At 43.2% G+C, this 19,271-nt stretch overlaps 1 protein-coding gene across 1 annotated transcript; it reads left to right on the plus strand.

Moving 5' to 3' along the window:
- The first annotated feature begins 1,580 nt into the window (after positions 1-1,580).
- Positions 1,581-18,908, plus strand: LHX9 (LIM homeobox 9). Its single transcript, XM_068140904.1, is given in 7 exon segments — positions 1,581-2,107; positions 2,110-2,214; positions 3,476-3,594; positions 5,325-5,527; positions 6,410-6,765; positions 12,174-12,376; positions 13,549-18,908. Coding segments are annotated over 7 exon segments (1,359 nt in total). The 5' UTR covers positions 1,581-1,992; the 3' UTR covers positions 13,807-18,908.
- Positions 18,909-19,271: the final 363 nt, after the last annotated feature.

Genomic DNA, 19,271 nt, shown 5'->3' on the forward strand with positions numbered 1-19,271 from the left:
AAATAGATTTACCTTGATGTCCTACAGGCCTTTTGCAAACGGAGTAGTCACGTTTGATGCTAGCAACAAACTTTCAGTGTCCCTTTAGGTAAGAAGTGGTCTGCCAAGATTAGGATGCTAATCAGAAAATGCCTTGGAAATCCCTGGCCTCCTTTACTGCAGCATCAGGAGCTAGTAGCTATTCTTAACCGTACCTGATGGAGCAGAAAGAAAGGACCCTCTAATTAATTAAGTGTGCCCAACCGGATGAGGTTTAGTCATTTCTGAGTTTTGTTATGAGTCCTCCCAATTAATTCTAATGGCGCCGTCGAGCTAAGGTAGAGATGTACACTTAACGAACAATATTTTTGGTGTCTGGTTTGGACCGACGCTTTGACACTGCACCTGCAGATAGTGTGTTGGTGAACCCGAGACAGCAAACGCCAGACAAGCGGGAGGAGAAGCGAGCGGTGCCCACACCCGGAGCTCCTGAGGCGGGGGCACAGTCCTAGCCGGGGAAGGGCAGTATCCCCGCTTCAGGCCTCCGGAGGGATCTGGGCCCAGCGCTCTTCGGGAGCTCCCCCCAACCCGGTCCTCTCTCTACTTCCACGGGGATGCGAGGAATTTGACCGTCCTCAGCTCAAGCAGGGAAACGGGGGCGGCGGAGCGGAGGCGGTGGCGCTTCCGAGGGGCTCCACAGGGACGTCCTGGAGAGCGGGCGGGCGGGTTTCGGAGGGTGTCCCTGCCTGGCATACGCCAGGTGCCTTTGGCAACACGGACGGCGTGGGAAGTGCAAGCCACTGCCAAAAGAGCAGATGCCACGTGAAACTGAGGCAAGACTGTTACCCTTGGCAAAATATCTGTATGGGAATAAAGAAACATTTCGTTCAAACAGCAACAAAAAAATCAAAACACAAAACAAAACCAAAACGAAACCAATCCCCCCCACAAAAAAAACCCCTACCCCACCAAACACACAAAACCCCACAAAACTAAATACACCCCCCGCAAACAAAACAACCAACAAAAAAAAAAAAAAAAAAGAAAAAGAAAAAAGACCCACCCCAACCAACCAAAGAAACCCTGAACGTGCCACTAGAGTGGGAAGACTATCTTGCATCTATCAGAAACACACTGGTCTCTTGGCCTCTTGGCGAGTTTTTTTCGCCTCTGGCGAAAGCACCTACCGCAATCACCCCGGAAAGGTCGGCTCGTGGAAGCTAGTGTGAGCTGAGCCTCCCGCAGAGGGTGACCCCGACCCCCGGGACGCGGCCATTCCTGCCCGGCACAGGCGGCTTCGCAGAGCTCGGCACAGCCGTGTTCCACGCCACACTCTCATAGGGCTGCGCAGCCCTTGGTGGGACGCGGAATCCGCTCCCCAGACAGGGTTTGGAGCGAGAGAGAAGCAATGTTGCCCGTCCCCCGCAGCAGTCGGGGCACCGCGGAGGGCCGTCGGGAAGGAGGGAGATCCGAGCAAAGGGCTCCTGTATCCCGGATTGAATCACTTTGTTTATTCTTTCCTGATGGCTTGTTGTGCTAATTGACTTGTTTTCTCCAAGGAAAGTCTCTCTCCCTCCTCCTTCCCCACACACAGATTTTTTTTTCCTCCTCCCCAGACTGGGAGTACTCTGCAAGAGAAACTATGGTTTGTAGCGGGATCCACACATTTTCAGAGAGATTCTCTTACCCCTTTGAATCTGAATTGGTTTTATAGCTATTATTCTCATATTAAACACACACACACACACAACACACTGATTTCCATCCAAAAGGGCTAATTACATTACTTACAGTAAATAGCAGCCCTGCTGTCCAGGGTCTAGTGTGCCAACAGTGAAAAAAAATCCAGTTTATTTCACTTGATTGACTTCATCTTTGTGTGAAATTTTGGTTTATGAGCTGTATTCTGGCACTCGGAGGAATGTAGCAACATTCAATCTGCAAATAACATTAATTTTAGCTACTTAGAGGGAAAGAGAAGGGAGGAAACTAGCTGCCTGAATCTTGGGTTACATGGAAGAGGTGACTCGAGTAGCCCCTAAGGATGTTTCTGGGATGCTTTGCAAAGGAAGTGGGGGCTGGGGTACTTCTTTCACGAGTCGCGCTCGAGTTTGGTGTGGAGCGTCCCCCAGGGAGCGCAGAACTGCCGCCAGGAAGATCCTTCAGTAGGGATCGAGGTGTCAGGAAACAGCCGGCAGCTGTTCCAGGGAAAGGCAAGGAAGAGTGGTGTGAAAAGTAAGTAGGAAAAAGGGAAAAGGCGGGGAGCGGGGGAACAGAGACAGAGATTAGCCGGGAAGGAATGCATCGACCCGTTTCCTGCACAGTGATCACTCTCGATCCTCATCCGGAGAGTCGGTAAGGGGAGAGAGCCCTTAGGACGTCCCCGGACCGCTTCGCGCCCGCTCGCTCCTCCGGCTGCCGGGGCTGACCCTACAGGCTGCCCGCGGAGGGTGCTGGAGGTCCCACTACGGGTACTGGCGGGGTCCCACAGGGTTGATTGTCCCCGTCGGCATTCGGGAGAGTAGAGCCCCGGTAAGCGCTCTTCCAGCTCGGGAGCTGGAAGGGCCACGCTGTGCCCTTAGGCTCCCGAAGCCCACGTCCGTCGTCCTGCCTAACAGCCCCCTCCGCGGCCGCCTGGGCCGGGGGCGCGGAGAGCGGTCCGGCCGCTCTGTCCTCCCTCGGCTGCCCCACAACAGTGCTTCTCCTTCCGCTTCACTTCCTGCGGTGGAGCCAGCAGCAGCGAAGCGGGGCCGCGGAACGGAGCTTCCCCCGGTGCGGAGCGGCCCGCACAGGAGCAGGTCCCCCAGGCCACTCTGCCCCTCGCCAGGCACCGTCGCCGCCAACTCCCGGGATTCTGTGTTTAGGGGAGGTAATAAACCCCACCCCACCCACAGCCCCGACTGCAATGTTTGTCACTGCTTGCCCATCACTAGGGGTTGAGAGGAGTATGACAGGTCTTTGTTGTCTGAATAAAAATCAGTGGCAGCTCAACGGAGAGAACTCCTCCTACTAAATTATCAAAAATGGGCTGGCTTTAGTCTCTTAACAAATTGGACAGAGCTCCGGAAAGCAGCAGTCCCAAATCCAACCTACAGGCACTGGGAACTTTAAAGCAACCAGGGACTGCTGAAAATAGCACTTCTTTTTGCTTTCTTTGTATTCAAAACTATATCCTTTCCCGACCGATTCTACTGCCCCGAGCCCAAGTATCTCCAGTCAGGAGCCCTAGCTCTCCAGAACAGTAACAGATCCTTTAGCTCGCTTTTATTATTTTATTTTTAAAATTAATTACTACATTTTCTCCCCCTTGTTTGTTTTCTGCACATCTTCAGGAAGCCCTCGGTGCTTGTGCAAAGAGAAGCTCCTGTTGCAACCTCTCTCCCTGCGCTGTGCGCCTTGGTGTAAACATTTTGGATGATCTAAAGACTTTGGGGTCTGTATATGGAAATAGTGGGGTGCAGAACAGAAGAAAATACTTGTCCTTTCCGTCCCCCAGCCATGCTTTTCCACGGGATCTCCGGAGGCCATATCCAAGGAATCATGGAGGAGATGGAGAGGCGATCCAAGACCGAGTCCCGCCTGGCCAAAGGGGGACAGATGAACGGCCGAGAAACGGTAAGAAAGGAGTTGGCACTCTTTGAAAGGGAATCCCTGCAAGCATGGACCCGCATCGGGACGGACCCTGGCTTTGGGGAAGAGAAAGGGTCTGCTTCCCTCTGCCCCTTCCCTGTCACCCTTCGCATGCAGAAATCCTCTCGAGGCTCTCTGTAAACCCACTTGTAACGTTCGGTGCTGTGCTAGTCAGGCTCGTTATGCATTTGTCTAATTGCTGTTGTTGCGGTTGCTCTCTGGAGTGACTGGGAAAAGTATTTTAAAGGCTAACAGGGACGGGTTCTCAGTCCTTACAGTGAAGCCGCCTTTTGCTCCTCCTCGGCTCGCTGCAGCCGCTCTGTCCCGTTCGAGGAGGGCTGCAGCTGAAGTTTCTGAGGTGTACTTTACTTTTTTTTTTTTTTTTCCCCTCCCCACTCCTGGCACCTCCTAAATTAAACCGCAAACCGCGACCGCTCACTTTTCGTAACCATTTTTGGTCTGAAGTATGGGATTGATACAAAGAGGCACCACTCTCTCCGAATCTTATGCCCGCCGACTACTTTGCTTAGCAGTAACATCCCCTCTTTTCTTAGTCAAAGGACCAAAGTCTGCATAAATGTACTAAGGGATGGCGGAGAAATTGAGCGTCACGCTGTGTTCTATGCAAAAGTGAGATCTCCTTTCTCCAACTCGTAGGGCTTCCGCCGGTCGCACACAAGGCTCTGCACACAAAGTAACGGCCTGGAAAACTGTTTTAAGGCTTTGAGACGAAGGGTCCTTCCTCCCCTCTCTTAAATAAACTCCCTCTTTGTTATACGAGGATTTGCAATGTAAATTCAATTCGTCTTTTCAATTGCTGGGAAAAAAAAAAAAAAGTGCGAGGAACACAAGTTCAGATGGGAAAGTTAATACGGAGTTGCCACTTTAAAACAGTCGAGACTTTAGAACAAGACGTTCGGGATTTTTTCCCCTCCTTGTTAGTTATCAGCAAGCACTGCCCCAAGTTTCACGGCAGAGCTTTTGTCTCCGCCGTCCCTCCGTCTCTCTTTGTCCCGAGCGGCACCCCTCGTGGGGAGCAGATTAATGGGAACTTGCGGAAGTTTGCTGATGAAAAGATGCTAGTTTCAGCTGAAACCAGTCTGCCTCACCTTTCTGTCCACATCCCTGGCTGGGATGGTGAGCATTTGTGCTCACTGCATTTTACACCATTCACCTGTCTCTCTTACTTCTGTTTCAAGTGGCCTGTTTTTCTTCAGAGAAGTAGATTTGGCTGGTTTAAGCACGTGTGAAACATAACTGGGAAATAGGTGCATACCTGCATCCTCTGCCATAAACTTTTGATGCAGCAAAACCATGTTTTAGATATACTTTAAAATGCCGTTCTCGTGGTGGGCTCTAAGATCAAAACTCCAAAGTAACAAGGAAGCTACAGACTTCAACTTTGGGACCTCAGAAAAGCAGGGGCTCTGCTTTTCTTACTGAGGCCTAATCAGTCGTCTTAGCATATTGAAATGACATTAGATCGTCAGGAGAGTCTTAATGGGACAAACACGAAGGCTGAATCGCGGTAAATACTTTCTAAGAGTGATGGTCTCGGTTCCCTCTCAAACTTCCCAGCAGAAGCAGTTTGGTCCCAGAGAGCAGCCTCTTTGTACAAGCCCCGGGCCCTGTGCAAGGACCCCGTTCCCCAGCCTGCACTGCCTGTCTGTCTTTCTCTCCCCGTCTCATCCCCATGTGGTGTGGTTGTTTTGCAGAACATGCCCCCAATGAGCCCCGAGAAGCCTGCTTTGTGTGCTGGTTGTGGAGGGAAGATCTCAGACAGATATTACCTGCTGGCTGTTGACAAACAATGGCACCTCAGGTGTCTTAAATGCTGTGAATGTAAACTGGCTTTGGAGTCAGAACTCACCTGCTTTGCCAAGGACGGCAGTATTTACTGCAAGGAGGATTATTACAGGTACAGCAATCAGTCCCCATGGGTTCGAAAGCACATCCTCTAACAAGGCATCATGAACCGAAACACTCTTTTCTCTACATGGGCTTTCAAAGGTAGCTTTTCGCAGTCAGCGATTCCTTAATCCTGTAAACGTGTCCCCTCCGAAAAGTCTCTCACGTTTAAGAACTGAACGGATCGTCAGGGGACACGCCGACTGAGCATGTGTGGCAGTACGCAAACAGGCAAAGGGGAAGACCACGGGTCTCTCGCTGCTCTGCGGTTTCCCTTCGTAAAGAGCAGCGTAAGACTCAGCAGAAGATTCCTTCTGTTCGTAGCTTGGAGTTTTTTCCGCGGGGAGGGGAGCTGGCCCTGAGGCTGGAGCGGCTAGCAGTGGTGGTGCCCGCGCCGCGCAGGAGCCCACTGCTCCGTGCCCAGCCGCGCGGCTGCCCCGCGGAGGGGTCCAGGCGCTCCGGCCCCTGAGCTGGCCCTGCTACTCCCTGCGCGTATCGGGGTTCAGCTCCACGCAGCCCGTCTCGTCTTTACACGGATGGCAGGGCACCAGGGGCTTCTCTCCCTCGGCCCGCCTCCTTTCAGGCACACGGACAGAGGGAAAGCTTTTGCAAAGGTTCTAAGCGAACAGGTCAACCTGACAGAAAGTGTAGGGCGCTCACCTTGGGACCTCAACGTCGGCTCCCCGGTGGCATTCCCGACAGCCGGAGCACCGACTCCCGGCGGGCTAAGGGCCGCAGCCGGCAGCAAGGGGCGTCCAGGGGCCGGGGAGGGCGCGACCCTGAGGGGACAGCTCCCTGCCGACCTCCCGTGGCCGTGAGGGAAGATTGGTGGCACTGAAGCAAGGCCTGCCTTTCCCTTTCTAGTTGATGCCCACTTTTTTGTTTCTTTCAGAAGGTTCTCCGTGCAGAGATGTGCCCGCTGCCACCTTGGGATCTCAGCCTCTGAAATGGTCATGAGAGCCAGGGAGTCGGTTTATCACCTGAGCTGCTTCACCTGCACCACCTGCAACAAGACTCTGACCACAGGAGATCACTTTGGCATGAAGGACAACCTGGTTTACTGCAGGGCCCACTTTGAGTCCCTTTTGCAAGGAGAATATACTCCTCAGCTGAGCTACACTGAGCTGGCTGCCAAGAGTGGAGGGCTGGCCCTGCCTTATTTCAACGGCACTGGCACAGTCCAGAAGGGGAGGCCTAGGAAACGAAAAAGCCCTGCCTTGGGAGTGGACATCGTCAACTACAACTCAGGTGGGAAACACACACCAAACATCACCCAGTTCATCCAAAAAGAGTGCTTTTGGACTTCCCCTCAGCTAGGCAGTGCATGAATAACTCAGCCAGGCCAAATCTTGCTTAACCATTGGAAAATCAAACAAACAGCCCTCTGAGGGTTGGAGTGTTTGCAAGTAAGCTAACAGCAGCCTTCCTCAAAGGCTGTCTTCGTCTATTAATGTCAAACACACAAACTTAGCCACTTCCCAGGGTAAGGGGAAAAAAAAAAAATAAGGCATCCCAAACCCACAGTGTTCTTTCTCTATGGGAACCCCAGAGATACTGGTATCATTAATTGTAGTTTGTTAGCAAAATGCACTTAATTTGTTAGACTTCAAATTAGGAATAATGAAACAGATTGTGAAAAAAAAGGAAAAAGATATAGTAGAAGTTATAATATATATCTCCTACAATGCCAATGTAGTATACACAGAACTCGATATAGATGCTAAATTTATAGTAGCTAATTCTTCAGGCTAAATAACCCTGTTTTACTGGCACATAAACTATCAAACTGTACAGGAGGCCAACAAGTAAACGTTCTTGCCTGTCACCAAGCCTTAACAAATGTAATTAAGGGGAAGAGTTTCTGCAAGTGTTGCTTCTAATTAAATTTCTTCCCTAACTCCAGTCACTTAAGTAGTCAAATCACGCTTAAACACAGCATTAAGCGATCGACGTAAAGGAGTTTCAGGTATGATCAAGTGGTTTAAGTGTCATTCCATTAGACCAAAGCAGTAAGGCAACATTTGAATTAACAAGTTACCGACCCCAAAAATTCTTTAGCGAAACTTGAACTTCCTGTGGACGGTGATGAGGAAAGAAGAGTTCGGTCAGCGAGAGTAGTGCAAGGTGTTTCCCTGTGAAAAGGGGGACGGTTCCGGCCGGGGCAGGGAGCGCTGGCCTTGCGGGAGCCGGGAGATGAGTCGTAGCTTGCTCTCCAACAAACGCAGGTCGGCAACACCGCACTGCTTTCGGCCTGGAGCACTCCCCTCCATCCAAGCTCAACCCCCCGCCTCTGAGACCATAAGCAGCCCTCCGCCGCCGCAGCCCCCCCGCCCGCAAACCCCCTCTATCCCTCCCCCAGCACCTCCTCCGGGGCTGCTTGTGAAACAGGCTTTAGCTGGGAACGGGGTAGCTGTGCGAGGCTATTTCATCTCCTCTGATGCGTAGACCTTGGAGCCAGGGTAATCACTGCGCTAATTGTTCCTTGTTAATTGAAGATGACATTGGAATCCCTGGCTATGGAGCAGTTTCCAATCAATCCTGAAAGCTGCTAAAGAAAAGGGAACCTGTAGTCCAGCCAGGATTCATTCAGTCGCGGCTTCCAGCGGTGGACTCCCGTATGCCCGACCCTCGGTCCTCGCTGTTCCTGATCCGCGCACCGCCACCCCAGTCCCCCACATCCCTTAATGAAAAAATGTATAGGGACAATTTATTGTTAGAATTATGATCAGAAATTAGGGAAGGATGAAAAGTCGTGGATGTGATAAAATATTTTTTTAAACTTCATATCAGGACTGAAGAGTGACATTATGTGAGAACGCCATCATAGATTTTGTGTGCTAGTCTTAAAAATCTGCTTCTTTACCGAAACGGGGAATATAAAATATATCACTGGCTTCAAATGAGATTCAAAAGTATTGTGAAAATACAGCTCACTGAATTGAGATATCGCAGAGTCCTCCAGGCAAAGGAGAGAAAAAAAAATCTCAAAAAACAAACGCTCGACTCTGATGTTTTGGACTCAGGCTAGATGGATGAGTAGTTTAATCTGTTAAGGCTCCTATCTGTCTATCTATCTATCTATCTATCTATCTATCTATCTATCTATCTATCTATCTATCTATCTACCTATCTATCTATCTATCTATCTATCTATCTATCTATCTATCTATCTATCTATTTACTGTTATCTAGTAATGTCCAGGGTTGACACGTGGGCTCTCGAGAAGAGGCAGTTTGCAGCCAAACTGGGCATTCGGTGCAAACGACTTCAGCCACTGGGCTCCAGATCCAGGGGGAGTAAAACAAATTTCTAACAGTTAAGGAACGAGCTACCATCATAAATGAAATAACTTCTCGAAAGAAATGCCACCCCCCCGCCATCCTCTAAATCATTAGTGGACACTTTCCTACACGTATGTTTTCGTCCCTGCCCTATGATTCAGTAATGGCTCTTGCACGTACTGTTTTTCAAAAGGCACTCAGTCCACAGCAGATTCAGTGTTGGGCACCCGGCTGCCGCCTCCAGCGGGAGCGGCGGGACACAGGCTGGCTCTGAAGCACGACCCTGTAACCCGCCTCGCAGCCCGCCCCGGGCCCTTCTCCCTGGCACTGGCTGCAGTCCGTGCTGCCCTTCCCACAGCGAGCCCGGCGCGGACCGGCACCGCGGCTTGGATCGCGGGGCTGGTGGCGCGATTCTCCTGCCCCTGCCCAGGCTCCCCGGGATCTCGCGGCTCGCACAGGAGACCTGAGGTCAGAGGCACAACCCTGACCTGCCCGTCGCCCATCTGCCGGCGGACAGCCTCCGCCTCTGAGCAGACAGCGCAAGTTTACTCCTGTCACTCGGTGTTTGCTGAGAGCGGAGAATTTAACTTCCCCAGTAAACCAAAGATATATCCCACCGAAAGAGTTATACCCTAGGGTGTCCCCATCGATATGGCAAGCCATCAAGGAAAACAAATCCGGCCTTTAAAGCCAAAACAATGCACTAACTGCGATTAAGCTACAAACCTCACCAGCTGAGCGTAAACCCAGCCGCATTCACAAGCGAGCCAGCAGCACCCGGCTCAGATTGTGTGCACATTGTGCTGTAGGGGAGCCGAGTACAGGGCCAGAATGGAAAATTGTATTCTGTTGTCAGATCTGAAACAGCTTTTTCATTCTGTATTTTGTTTAGGAGTTTAATTTCTGTTTCTCAGCTTCTCGGTTGTAAAGTGGAAACACAACAATAAATAACTCAAAATGTTGTGAGCTAAAAGCCATTCATATTTGTGAGCTGTCTGGAACTAATGTGAAAAATGGAAGAAACTATTCAAAAGTACTTAAAACATTCAAGGCTTTCTCTATATTACCTCTTATATCATAGAATTAATATGTATTTTGAGTGAAACTGTGTTGACATACAACCCACAGGATATAGAAATGAGATGGTGAAGAAGATTTCCCTAGGAAAATATTTTACACAGCTGTTGCTCAAAGAGCCGTTTACATTATTTCATTATATGTATGTGTGAAAAACTATGAAGAGTTCAGTTGAAGAATTCCTGGCAATGAAAAGCAACCTATTCTAGCTTTTTCCAAAGCAAAATTAAACCCCTCAATCCTGCTGCAAAAAAATGAGCAAGACTGTCTTGCTTGGTTTTTTTTGCTTCCTCTTAGATCTTGAGGAGATAGTGTAAAACTCTGCTCTATGGTGTGGCCAAACCACATAATGTTGTTTCACTCACATATAATAGAGAGTGAGCTAATCATGATATAAACCAAGATTGTCTGAGGATGCTTGGAACTCTTTTCCCATTTTCTCTTGAAAATAAAAGCCAAAATAAAGTACATTTTGGACAAAAAAAATGGATTGCAGAAACAAAGACAATAAGCAGGATAGAGGAGCCCAAGGAAGTTCATGTTTGCTACTTGTAAACCTGAGCAACCCAAGGAAAACAACACAAACAACTTGAAACTTCCTGAAGTAAAACCTGGGGACTGTATTCTGGTGCTCTGATTTGTGTCAACTCATAAGGTATGGCCCACATAGTTTGACTGAAGATAGTGATTGCTTGCGAAAACAAACAGTAAATACAATCTGAATCTGGTCTGAAATTGTGTTTAAGGCAACTTTCAAGTACTGGTGTTTTCAGAAGTGTCACTTTATTTTGTTTGAAAGTGCCGATATACTTCTCCCCCAGACTAGAATCAGATCTAGCTATAATTAAATATTCACCTGATTTTCTGTCAGAGTGTTGTCTTCTCAGCATCTGTTCATGTTGACTTGTCTTATAATTCAAAAGACAAAAAACACCTTCAAGAGGATTTTTATTTTCTCCTGGTTTCAAGTTGCTTTGCCTCTGCTTTTAGCACTGTCAACGTCAGTCTGTCTGCATTGTGTGCTTTCCCTCTCTTTCCTCTTTTCTCTTTCTCTCTTTTTTTTTTTTTTTAAAACTGGATATCAACTGGGCTGAGTAAATAATCCTGTAACTATTGGAAAGCAGTTCAAAAATTCAAATGAGCAATTGGTGAAATTTGGTCTGGTTTACAGACATTCTGGAACATTTTTAATTAGCTGTTATTTAATTAATATTCCCTGCTATGATAACACCATTAGTTTTCTCCTGTGTGACTGAGCTATCTTTGTAAAATGAGATCCTGTAGATTGCTAACCCATTTGTTTTTTGGTGTTTTTTTTTGTTGTTTTTACATTTAAAAAGATATATATAGATGTCTTTCTTGCTAATACTGTCATTTCTTTCCTCAATAACGACACTATGGTCAAAGATGCTATGGTCCCCACACAGTTGCAGCTCCTGAGAGAATAATCTGAAACAAAGTAATCTGTCATAAACACTTGGAAAATCCTGAATCCAGGAAGCTTTTAAAGTTCAGAGCCAGTATCTTATAGAAATGCCCTAAATCAGCACCAAGTAAGAGTCACTACCGATTGGGATTGAGATTGAGGGACTGAATCAAGCCTTGATGCAACTGCTTTCTAGACATGTTTTACAGGAAAAGGTCTCTCAGAAGTTCATATAAATTCCCAGACAAAGTCCAAATGCATTCATTTTTATTCAGCAAAAACTTCCAGATTTTATGTTTTCTTGATGAACTGTCTTAACATCTCTTTGTATAGGTGTTAGTGATTTGGGGGAAAAGCACAGGGACATTAAAAATGCTCTTTGACCTTTGTTCTTCTCTCAAGATAAGAGTGTTTCAATGAATGAGATTTCAAAATCTGAATGAGATTTCAAATGGCTCTTTGAACACCCAAAGCAAAACCATCACCACAGGGAAAAGACTTGTTTGAAAACAAATGGCAAAGGAGAGAGAACTTTCTAAGTCTGCTCTTAGTAGGTAAAGGCCCAGGGGACATAGCGTGTTTCCAGAATAGGAAAAGATCATCTTATGGATCCTTCTGGCCTCATTCAGTTGCCGCATCTATACTTATCTTTGCACTGTCTTAGTTGTTCCTTTCTTCCTTCCTGCTTGCCTGCCTTCCTGCTTTCCTTCCTGCCTTCCTTCTCTCCTTCCTGCCTTCCTTCTCTCCTTCCTGCCTTCCTTCTCTCCTTCCTGCCTTCCTAACAGTACATGATTCAAGATTTTTGCCTTGATTAATTTATCCCCCATGATGCATATCCATTAATTCTTTGTTTCAATTTTCAATTGAACAGGTTGTAATGAGAATGAGGCAGATCACCTGGACAGAGACCAGCAGCCTTATCCCCCATCCCAGAAGACAAAACGCATGCGCACCTCCTTCAAACACCACCAGCTTCGTACTATGAAGTCCTACTTTGCTATCAACCACAACCCAGATGCCAAGGACCTCAAGCAGCTTGCCCAGAAAACAGGCCTGACCAAAAGAGTTCTGCAGGTAAGAAGCCACATTACAGGCTTGACAGAATTTCCCCCTACCCCTGCCAGTAAACAGCACTTCCCTTATGTGTAATATACATAGAAGTACTTTTGCTGGGGGTGTCCCTAGTGGGTGTGCAGATAGGTATTACATGGCAGGAGGACTGAATGTATGCCTTATCACCCTAAGGCAGCCAAATACTAAAATATGATTTGTAATTAGTTGCATCCTCAACAAGAGGAAACCATCTCCAGAGCCTGCCAACCCAGGAGATATCCTGGGATATGTACTCTCTCTGTGGTTACCTTATTAAGAGCAGAGGCAGCAAATCTACTTGTTCTATACACACTGGGTGAAGCCTTTGGGCTCCCCTGACGTAGCTGATGTGGCCCCCAAGTAAGCAGTTTCCCTAATATGTAGGAAGCAAATTTTGACCAATATGACCAGCCAGCTTCCTCTCTTAAAACCTATTATAATTGAGGGGCTATACAGTAAAAAGCCACTTCCCTGTGAAGGACAGCCTAACAAATTATATTAAAACAGTCCCGATACAGTGTCTGATAGCTCAGTGAAGTTAAAGAGAGGTGTGTATTATGTGCAGAGTGTCAAAGAAGGGCAGTGATCATGGTAGAAAGAGAATCTATTTGCAGCAATTCCTTGTCCATATTATGTCACCTAAAGAATTGTCAGTGAACCTTACAGAACAGAAAGGCTAGGTGACCCATATCAACAACCTGTATGACAGGGGTAGTGTAATTACCCCTCCTTCCTCTTTTAAAATCATCAAGGCAAATATTCAGCCTACACAAAAAAATCTGCTCATTCACCCTTTGCCTCAATCTTTATCTTGACCCCAACCCTTCCCTGCTCAAGAATACACTACATGGCCATCAAGAACATTGCCTTCTTTTAGTGAGTGAATGAGCAGATTTTTTTTTAAGTCTGCTCTATGAGGTCTGGACACTGGGCTGAAATGTTCTAGTGAGCTCCCGTAGCACTGGGCTTTGTACACAGGGTCCCACCTGTGAAAGAGTATCACCAGTAGCAAAGGAAGCTATAAAGTGATTTAGGTGATTTACCACACAAAAAACAGACTTCAAAAAAATGACTTTAAAAGCAAGAACAAAGACAAAAAAATAAGCAAAACGAAGCAAACATCGGTAAAGAAATCAATTGGGATTGGTTTGCAGGTTTGGTTTCAAAACGCAAGAGCCAAATTCAGAAGGAACCTTTTGCGGCAGGAGAATGGGGGTGTCGATAAAGCTGATGGCACCTCACTTCCGGCACCGCCCTCAGCAGACAGCGGCGCACTCACTCCACCCGGCACTGCGACCACTTTAACAGACCTGACCAATCCCACTATCACTGTAGTGACATCAGTGACCTCTAACTTGGACAGCCACGAATCCGGGAGCCCCTCACAAACTACCTTAACGAACCTTTTCTAACATTTCATTTATTTTTTATTTTATTTTATTTTTAAAAAAATTCTTACTCTCCTTCTTTATTATTATTAATTATTATTATTATTATTTTTATTTTCAAGCCTTTTTTTTTAATAAAAAAAATAAAAAAAGAAAAAAACAACCAACAACAAACCCACAAAATTATTTGGGAAAATAAACAGCTTGATGTGTAGCATCTGCAGCCACTTGGCAAATGAGTTTGAAATAATATGTTGCTATTATAAATGAACATTTACTGTTGTCAAATTGTACTCAATTTTTTAACATTAGTCAAGTAACTGAAGAGACGGTTATGATTCAGTCTGATAAGTGCCTCTTAAAATTGTATGTTACTTATTTCCACAACCTTGAAAAAAATTACTACCACTAAAAAAAAAAGAAAAAAAGAAAAAAAAAAAAGCAATTATTTTCTCTACTTGATAACAACATAAAAATCAGTTTAATTACAGCGAGGAGAACACTGCTGCAGGACTGTATGGTCACTTACCACATTTAAATGCCCCAAATTTGAGTTTATTTTAGAAAAAGTTTTTCATGATTTATTTTTTAAATGTTGAAAAATGAGTAAAAAATTAATTATACTAATAATTGCAACAATCAGGCTGGAAGTGCCAGTGATTTTTCCTAATGGATTGGTCACAAGGCCTGATCCTTCCTGAGAACTGGGAAGTCTCACTGGGATAGCTCCTCTGCCAGTTCTTCACCTAGCTGGGACTTTCTTGGCCACCACTGAAGTCTGTACCTGGATGGAGGGCTTGGAGAGAGACACCCAGTGATGTCAGTGCACATGGGTGAGGACGGCAGGATCAGGCTATTGGTCCCCAAATTTGTGTCCTGCATATTCTTAAGGAGGCAAGATGCAGAAAACGCCCTCCAGAATGAGCTCACTCTTATTAAAATATTGTTAAAGTAATAATAATAACAACAACAACAACTCAAGGGAGGAGTCCTAATAATCTAAAATATTGCATAGGGAGGGTTTTTAATTTTTGTCTTTTTTTTTTTTTTTAATCTTTTTCTTTTATTTATTTATTTATTTATTTATTTTTACAAGAGAGTGGTTCACTACGTGGCCTTGGTGCTGTACCATTAAAGCAAACAGGAGGCTGCCCAGCTACCTTAGTGAGCACAACAATAATTTCCAAAAAGTTGTACACATGGGTACTGTTAAAGGAAGTTTCTGATAAATGATACATTTTTTTCAATGAAAATGGAAATAAGCAAAATATAATTTATTAAGATGTTTAAGGAAAATTATTTCAGCACAATTTATTCGTTGCTATTTTGAATTTACTTTAGATGTTTCCTGCGATTGTATCAGACCCTTTGTTGAACACACGAACTTGAAATCTTTAGTTCGTCAATATCTCTAACACATACTTTTAACTTTTCAAACTTTGTGTGAAAGAGAAAAATGTTAGCAAAAATTCTTACAAACCCGGGAATTGGCGGAGAATAATTTTAAAGCAGATAAACTCAGAAGCCTTGTGGATGCTGATCAATAAGTTTTGTAGTTTACAATAGTGATCTTTCTTTTTTAATTTTATTTAAGCTAAAAGTCTGAATGGTCTGGGCAGTGGTGAATGTTCATTTGTATCCTTTTATTGTAGTGAACACCAATTAGATTGTGGAGAGTCTCAGAAACAAAAACAAACAAAAAACAGTCAAGATCTATGTCTTGCTTTTAGTGGATTGTTAAGAATAACTTTGCACATACCCCACTCTTTAGACACCATCAAATCTCTTTTTTGGTGGTTGAAGTGGCTATTTAATATATTTTAAAGGTGTCCTTTTTGGCTGTATAAATGTGTGGTTACATATTGACAGTTCACTGCCCACATTAAAGTGCATTATTGTAATTTTTGCTCAGGGTTTTTAGAAAATTAGCACAGAAAAGTAGCTTATTTTTAAAAAAAGATGATGGAAGAGATGTTAACACTGTAATAGAAGAAAGGTGTCTTTGCCATTATATATTTAGCAAGTATGGTTACCATCTTCTACGGATATTAAATCTTGACTTTTCCTATTTCTATTACCTTATGGGCATTTACCACTAACCAGACCAAACGACCTTGGTAAGGCTGAGATCTTTATTAATACACTTTTACAGGTAAAAATATTGATACTTATAAATTTTGTTCTTTGACAGAACAATATATGGTACTAGAGATCTACTTTATTAAGTAGACTAATTAAAACTCAGTTCTACTATGTGCCTTATGATATACCTTGGGAGTAAGTTTGTGAAAAATCAGGATATATGTGTTGTTTGTTAAATTAACTGTTTTAAGCCCTTTTGACACCTCACTAGTTTTGTACTGTTTTACCTCTTATTTCTGAAAATCTTTTTATGGTGTATCCTGTTAGAGGGGACAAACATGTCATAGAAAGCAGTTGTGCACTCTTTCAGATATAGTTGATAAATCCAATAATCTTATATATTGAGCTTCGTGTTTATAGTACAGTAAGTGGTCTAGCAAAATTGTCCATGTTTCTTTGTTTATTGATAAATGCATTGTATAGAAACTATTTCCCCTAAATATTTATGGACCAAACAATTGTGATATATCCTATTAAATTTGTGTGAATAAACCATTTCGAATCTAAAGAGTTTTATTTCCCATCATCTTTTTTGTTTGTTTGGGGTTTTGTTTGTATTTTTCTTTCATTCATTTGTTTGTTTGTTTGCTGGTTTTGTTTTATTTTGTTTTGATTGTTGTTTGGTTTTGTTGTTTTTTTTTACTTTAAAGTCTACATGTACCAGTGAGCCTCTTTGCTTTTTATGGTACCTGTGAACAGTTGATATTAAACGCAAAAACACGGCCTTTAACATAGTTTAAAATCTGGTTCCTTCTTAGGTTTTCAATTTCTTCATATTCAATGTATATGCTACTGGTAGTGCAATTTAGATTTTAGCCCTTTGACCTCCTTTTTTGAACATGCAAAGTAATGCCCACTGATTTGTTACTGAAACCCTGTCTTAGACTTCTAAAAGAGCCAGAAATCTAGCAGCTGAAGTAATTGCATGACAGATATAATCTAAATAATATGATGAAATTAATCACAATTTAATGCTAGGTGTATTGAACACAAAATAGAATTGCAGACCCCGAAAAGCCAGGTTGCTCTGTAGTTTAATAAATTGTCACTATGATTTCTTTCAGGGAGAACAAATCATGGGGCATTACAGCCAAACATCCCGACGTTTGAAAATTCCCTAAAGTATTAAAAGAAGGGGAAAAGTTTGATCGGAAATCCACTGCAGTGAAGACAAAGACAATATTAGGTTATGATAATCATACATTTAAAAATCTATTGAGCCAAAAAAAAATAAATAATAAAAGACTTGATGTCATTTCCTGAATGTTAACAAAACATATGTTATATTTTATGGTGTCTAATTAACAGAACTGAAGGTTTCAACAAATTGTGTGGTATTAAAAAAAAATTTAGAGAAACTATGTATAAAACCAGAGCAACCTGGCAGCAATCTACCCAACCCATATTTGAAGAAAACTTTTCTTTAAACAAAAATCACATTTGTCAAGCACAAGTACTTGTAAAATAAAATCTGAGTGCATTCATTCCACTTGCTTGCTAATGTGTACTAGTCATATCTGTTAAATGGATTTTTGTAAATTCAAAGAGAACTTTTCACTCATTCGAAATCATAGGAATCAAAACCCAGTAACTTTAGAACTATTCTTTCTTTTTTTTTTTTGAGACAAATCTGCATGCACTTTTCCATCTGTCACATATAGTGTACATTTCTGTATGATGAATTTCTCTTTGATGTTTCTTGTATAATAGCTTTCATTAATAAACATTTTATTTGATGCAAACATAGTTAACTTTATGTAAGCATATAGCTAATTGTTCCAACTAATTTAAGTTTTTCTTTTGAAAAGAAGCAGTACAGTGCAGTTCCAATGTTATATATACCTAAAATCACAAAAAGGATGAGGTAGCAATACTGTTGCACAGTGTAGAATTCTTTCCCTTGGTGTTAACTTTTTAATTTTTTAACTTCTTGTATAAAACTGACATGCCTTTTTTTTTTTCTTTTTTTTAAATTCCCATCAACATCAACAATAAAATGGTCCCCAAATTCTTCATCAGTATAAGAAAACGTAAGCAGTGCAGTATGCAATATCCTCAATGACTTTTAGAGTACAAGGATATAAGTTGTGGGTCCCTGAGCTGTTTACATGGTCACTATGCAATGAGCAAGTATGGTCCTAAGATCCCCAGTCCAAATCACAGATGATTTTTACAAGCCAATGAGCAAGTGTAACGATAACCAATTCCTAGTAATGAGGTTTTGTAACTGTTAAGCAACTATTTGCAGAAAGATTTTTTAAAAATATATTCCTCTTTAGCTGTACAGCCAAAGCATATGTTAAACAAATTAACATATAAAAGACTTGCCAGAAAAATCTTTCATTAAGATGACATTTTTATGATATACTAATGAACCCTATGTAAACAATGTAACTTTTATGAATGATGGACATTAAATATTTCACTTACGTGTATCCTCAGCATTTTGCATGTTTTCTTAAACCTTTCCAGTCTGAATTCTAGAAAGAAAGGAGTACAGTTATTAACAGCGTAACGCAAAGTTCCGTACAGATTACTGCAACAATCTCTGGAAACTGGGAACAGAGAGTTTTCTAACAGCAATAAAAAGGTATCATTTATTGGTGGCAATTATGGGGAGCATTGTTTAAACAACAGTTTTATGGTTTGTTGTAAAGTTCTATTGAAAACGGTTAGCACGCTGGACTTAATTCAAATCAGCTTGATCAGAAATTTACGTATGCTGTGAAATGCTTAAACTGAGCCTTATGTGTATTTATTACTGGAGAAAGTAAGTAAATCTAGGCAAGCAATTATTCATGTCACAGCCACGATGTTGTTTCCCCCTATTGTCTTTAGGAAAACACTACAAATACCTATTATTCAAATTGGTAAAGAACTTGATGGTGTTTAGGACCAAGAAAAAAACCTATGTACTGTACCGTGATTTTTCTTTCATAAGTCACAGCATTCTTTAATAAGTTTGATTCCTTCACCCATTTATTTAATACTTACAGACATATTTCTACTTTAAACTACTGTCTGTGTGCTGCTTTTTTTCACTTGATTAAATTAGAAAAATCAATTGATTAAAGACTCCTGGTGAAATATTAGCTCCACTGAAGTTAATGGCAAAATTGTCACTGATTAAAGTAAAAGCAGGACAATTTTATTTCTCTGTAGCTGACTAGAGACATTACATTTAATTTTCCTAAACAACACTGTTTATTTGGAGATAGTCCTGTGCACAGTGCTCTGATTGACCTCATTAGGCACTGCAAATTTTTTGGAAGATAAAGAACTGTCTTGTTCATTAAGACAGTAAACATGTTGAAAGGCATCATTACATGAGAAAGACAAAAAGAAAG

The sequence above is a fragment of the Melanerpes formicivorus genome, unplaced genomic scaffold, assembly GCF_026170545.1.
Source record: "Melanerpes formicivorus ecotype bairdi unplaced genomic scaffold, bMelFor1.0.p_v2 SCAF_7, whole genome shotgun sequence".
Lineage (NCBI taxonomy): Eukaryota > Metazoa > Chordata > Aves > Piciformes > Picidae > Melanerpes > Melanerpes formicivorus.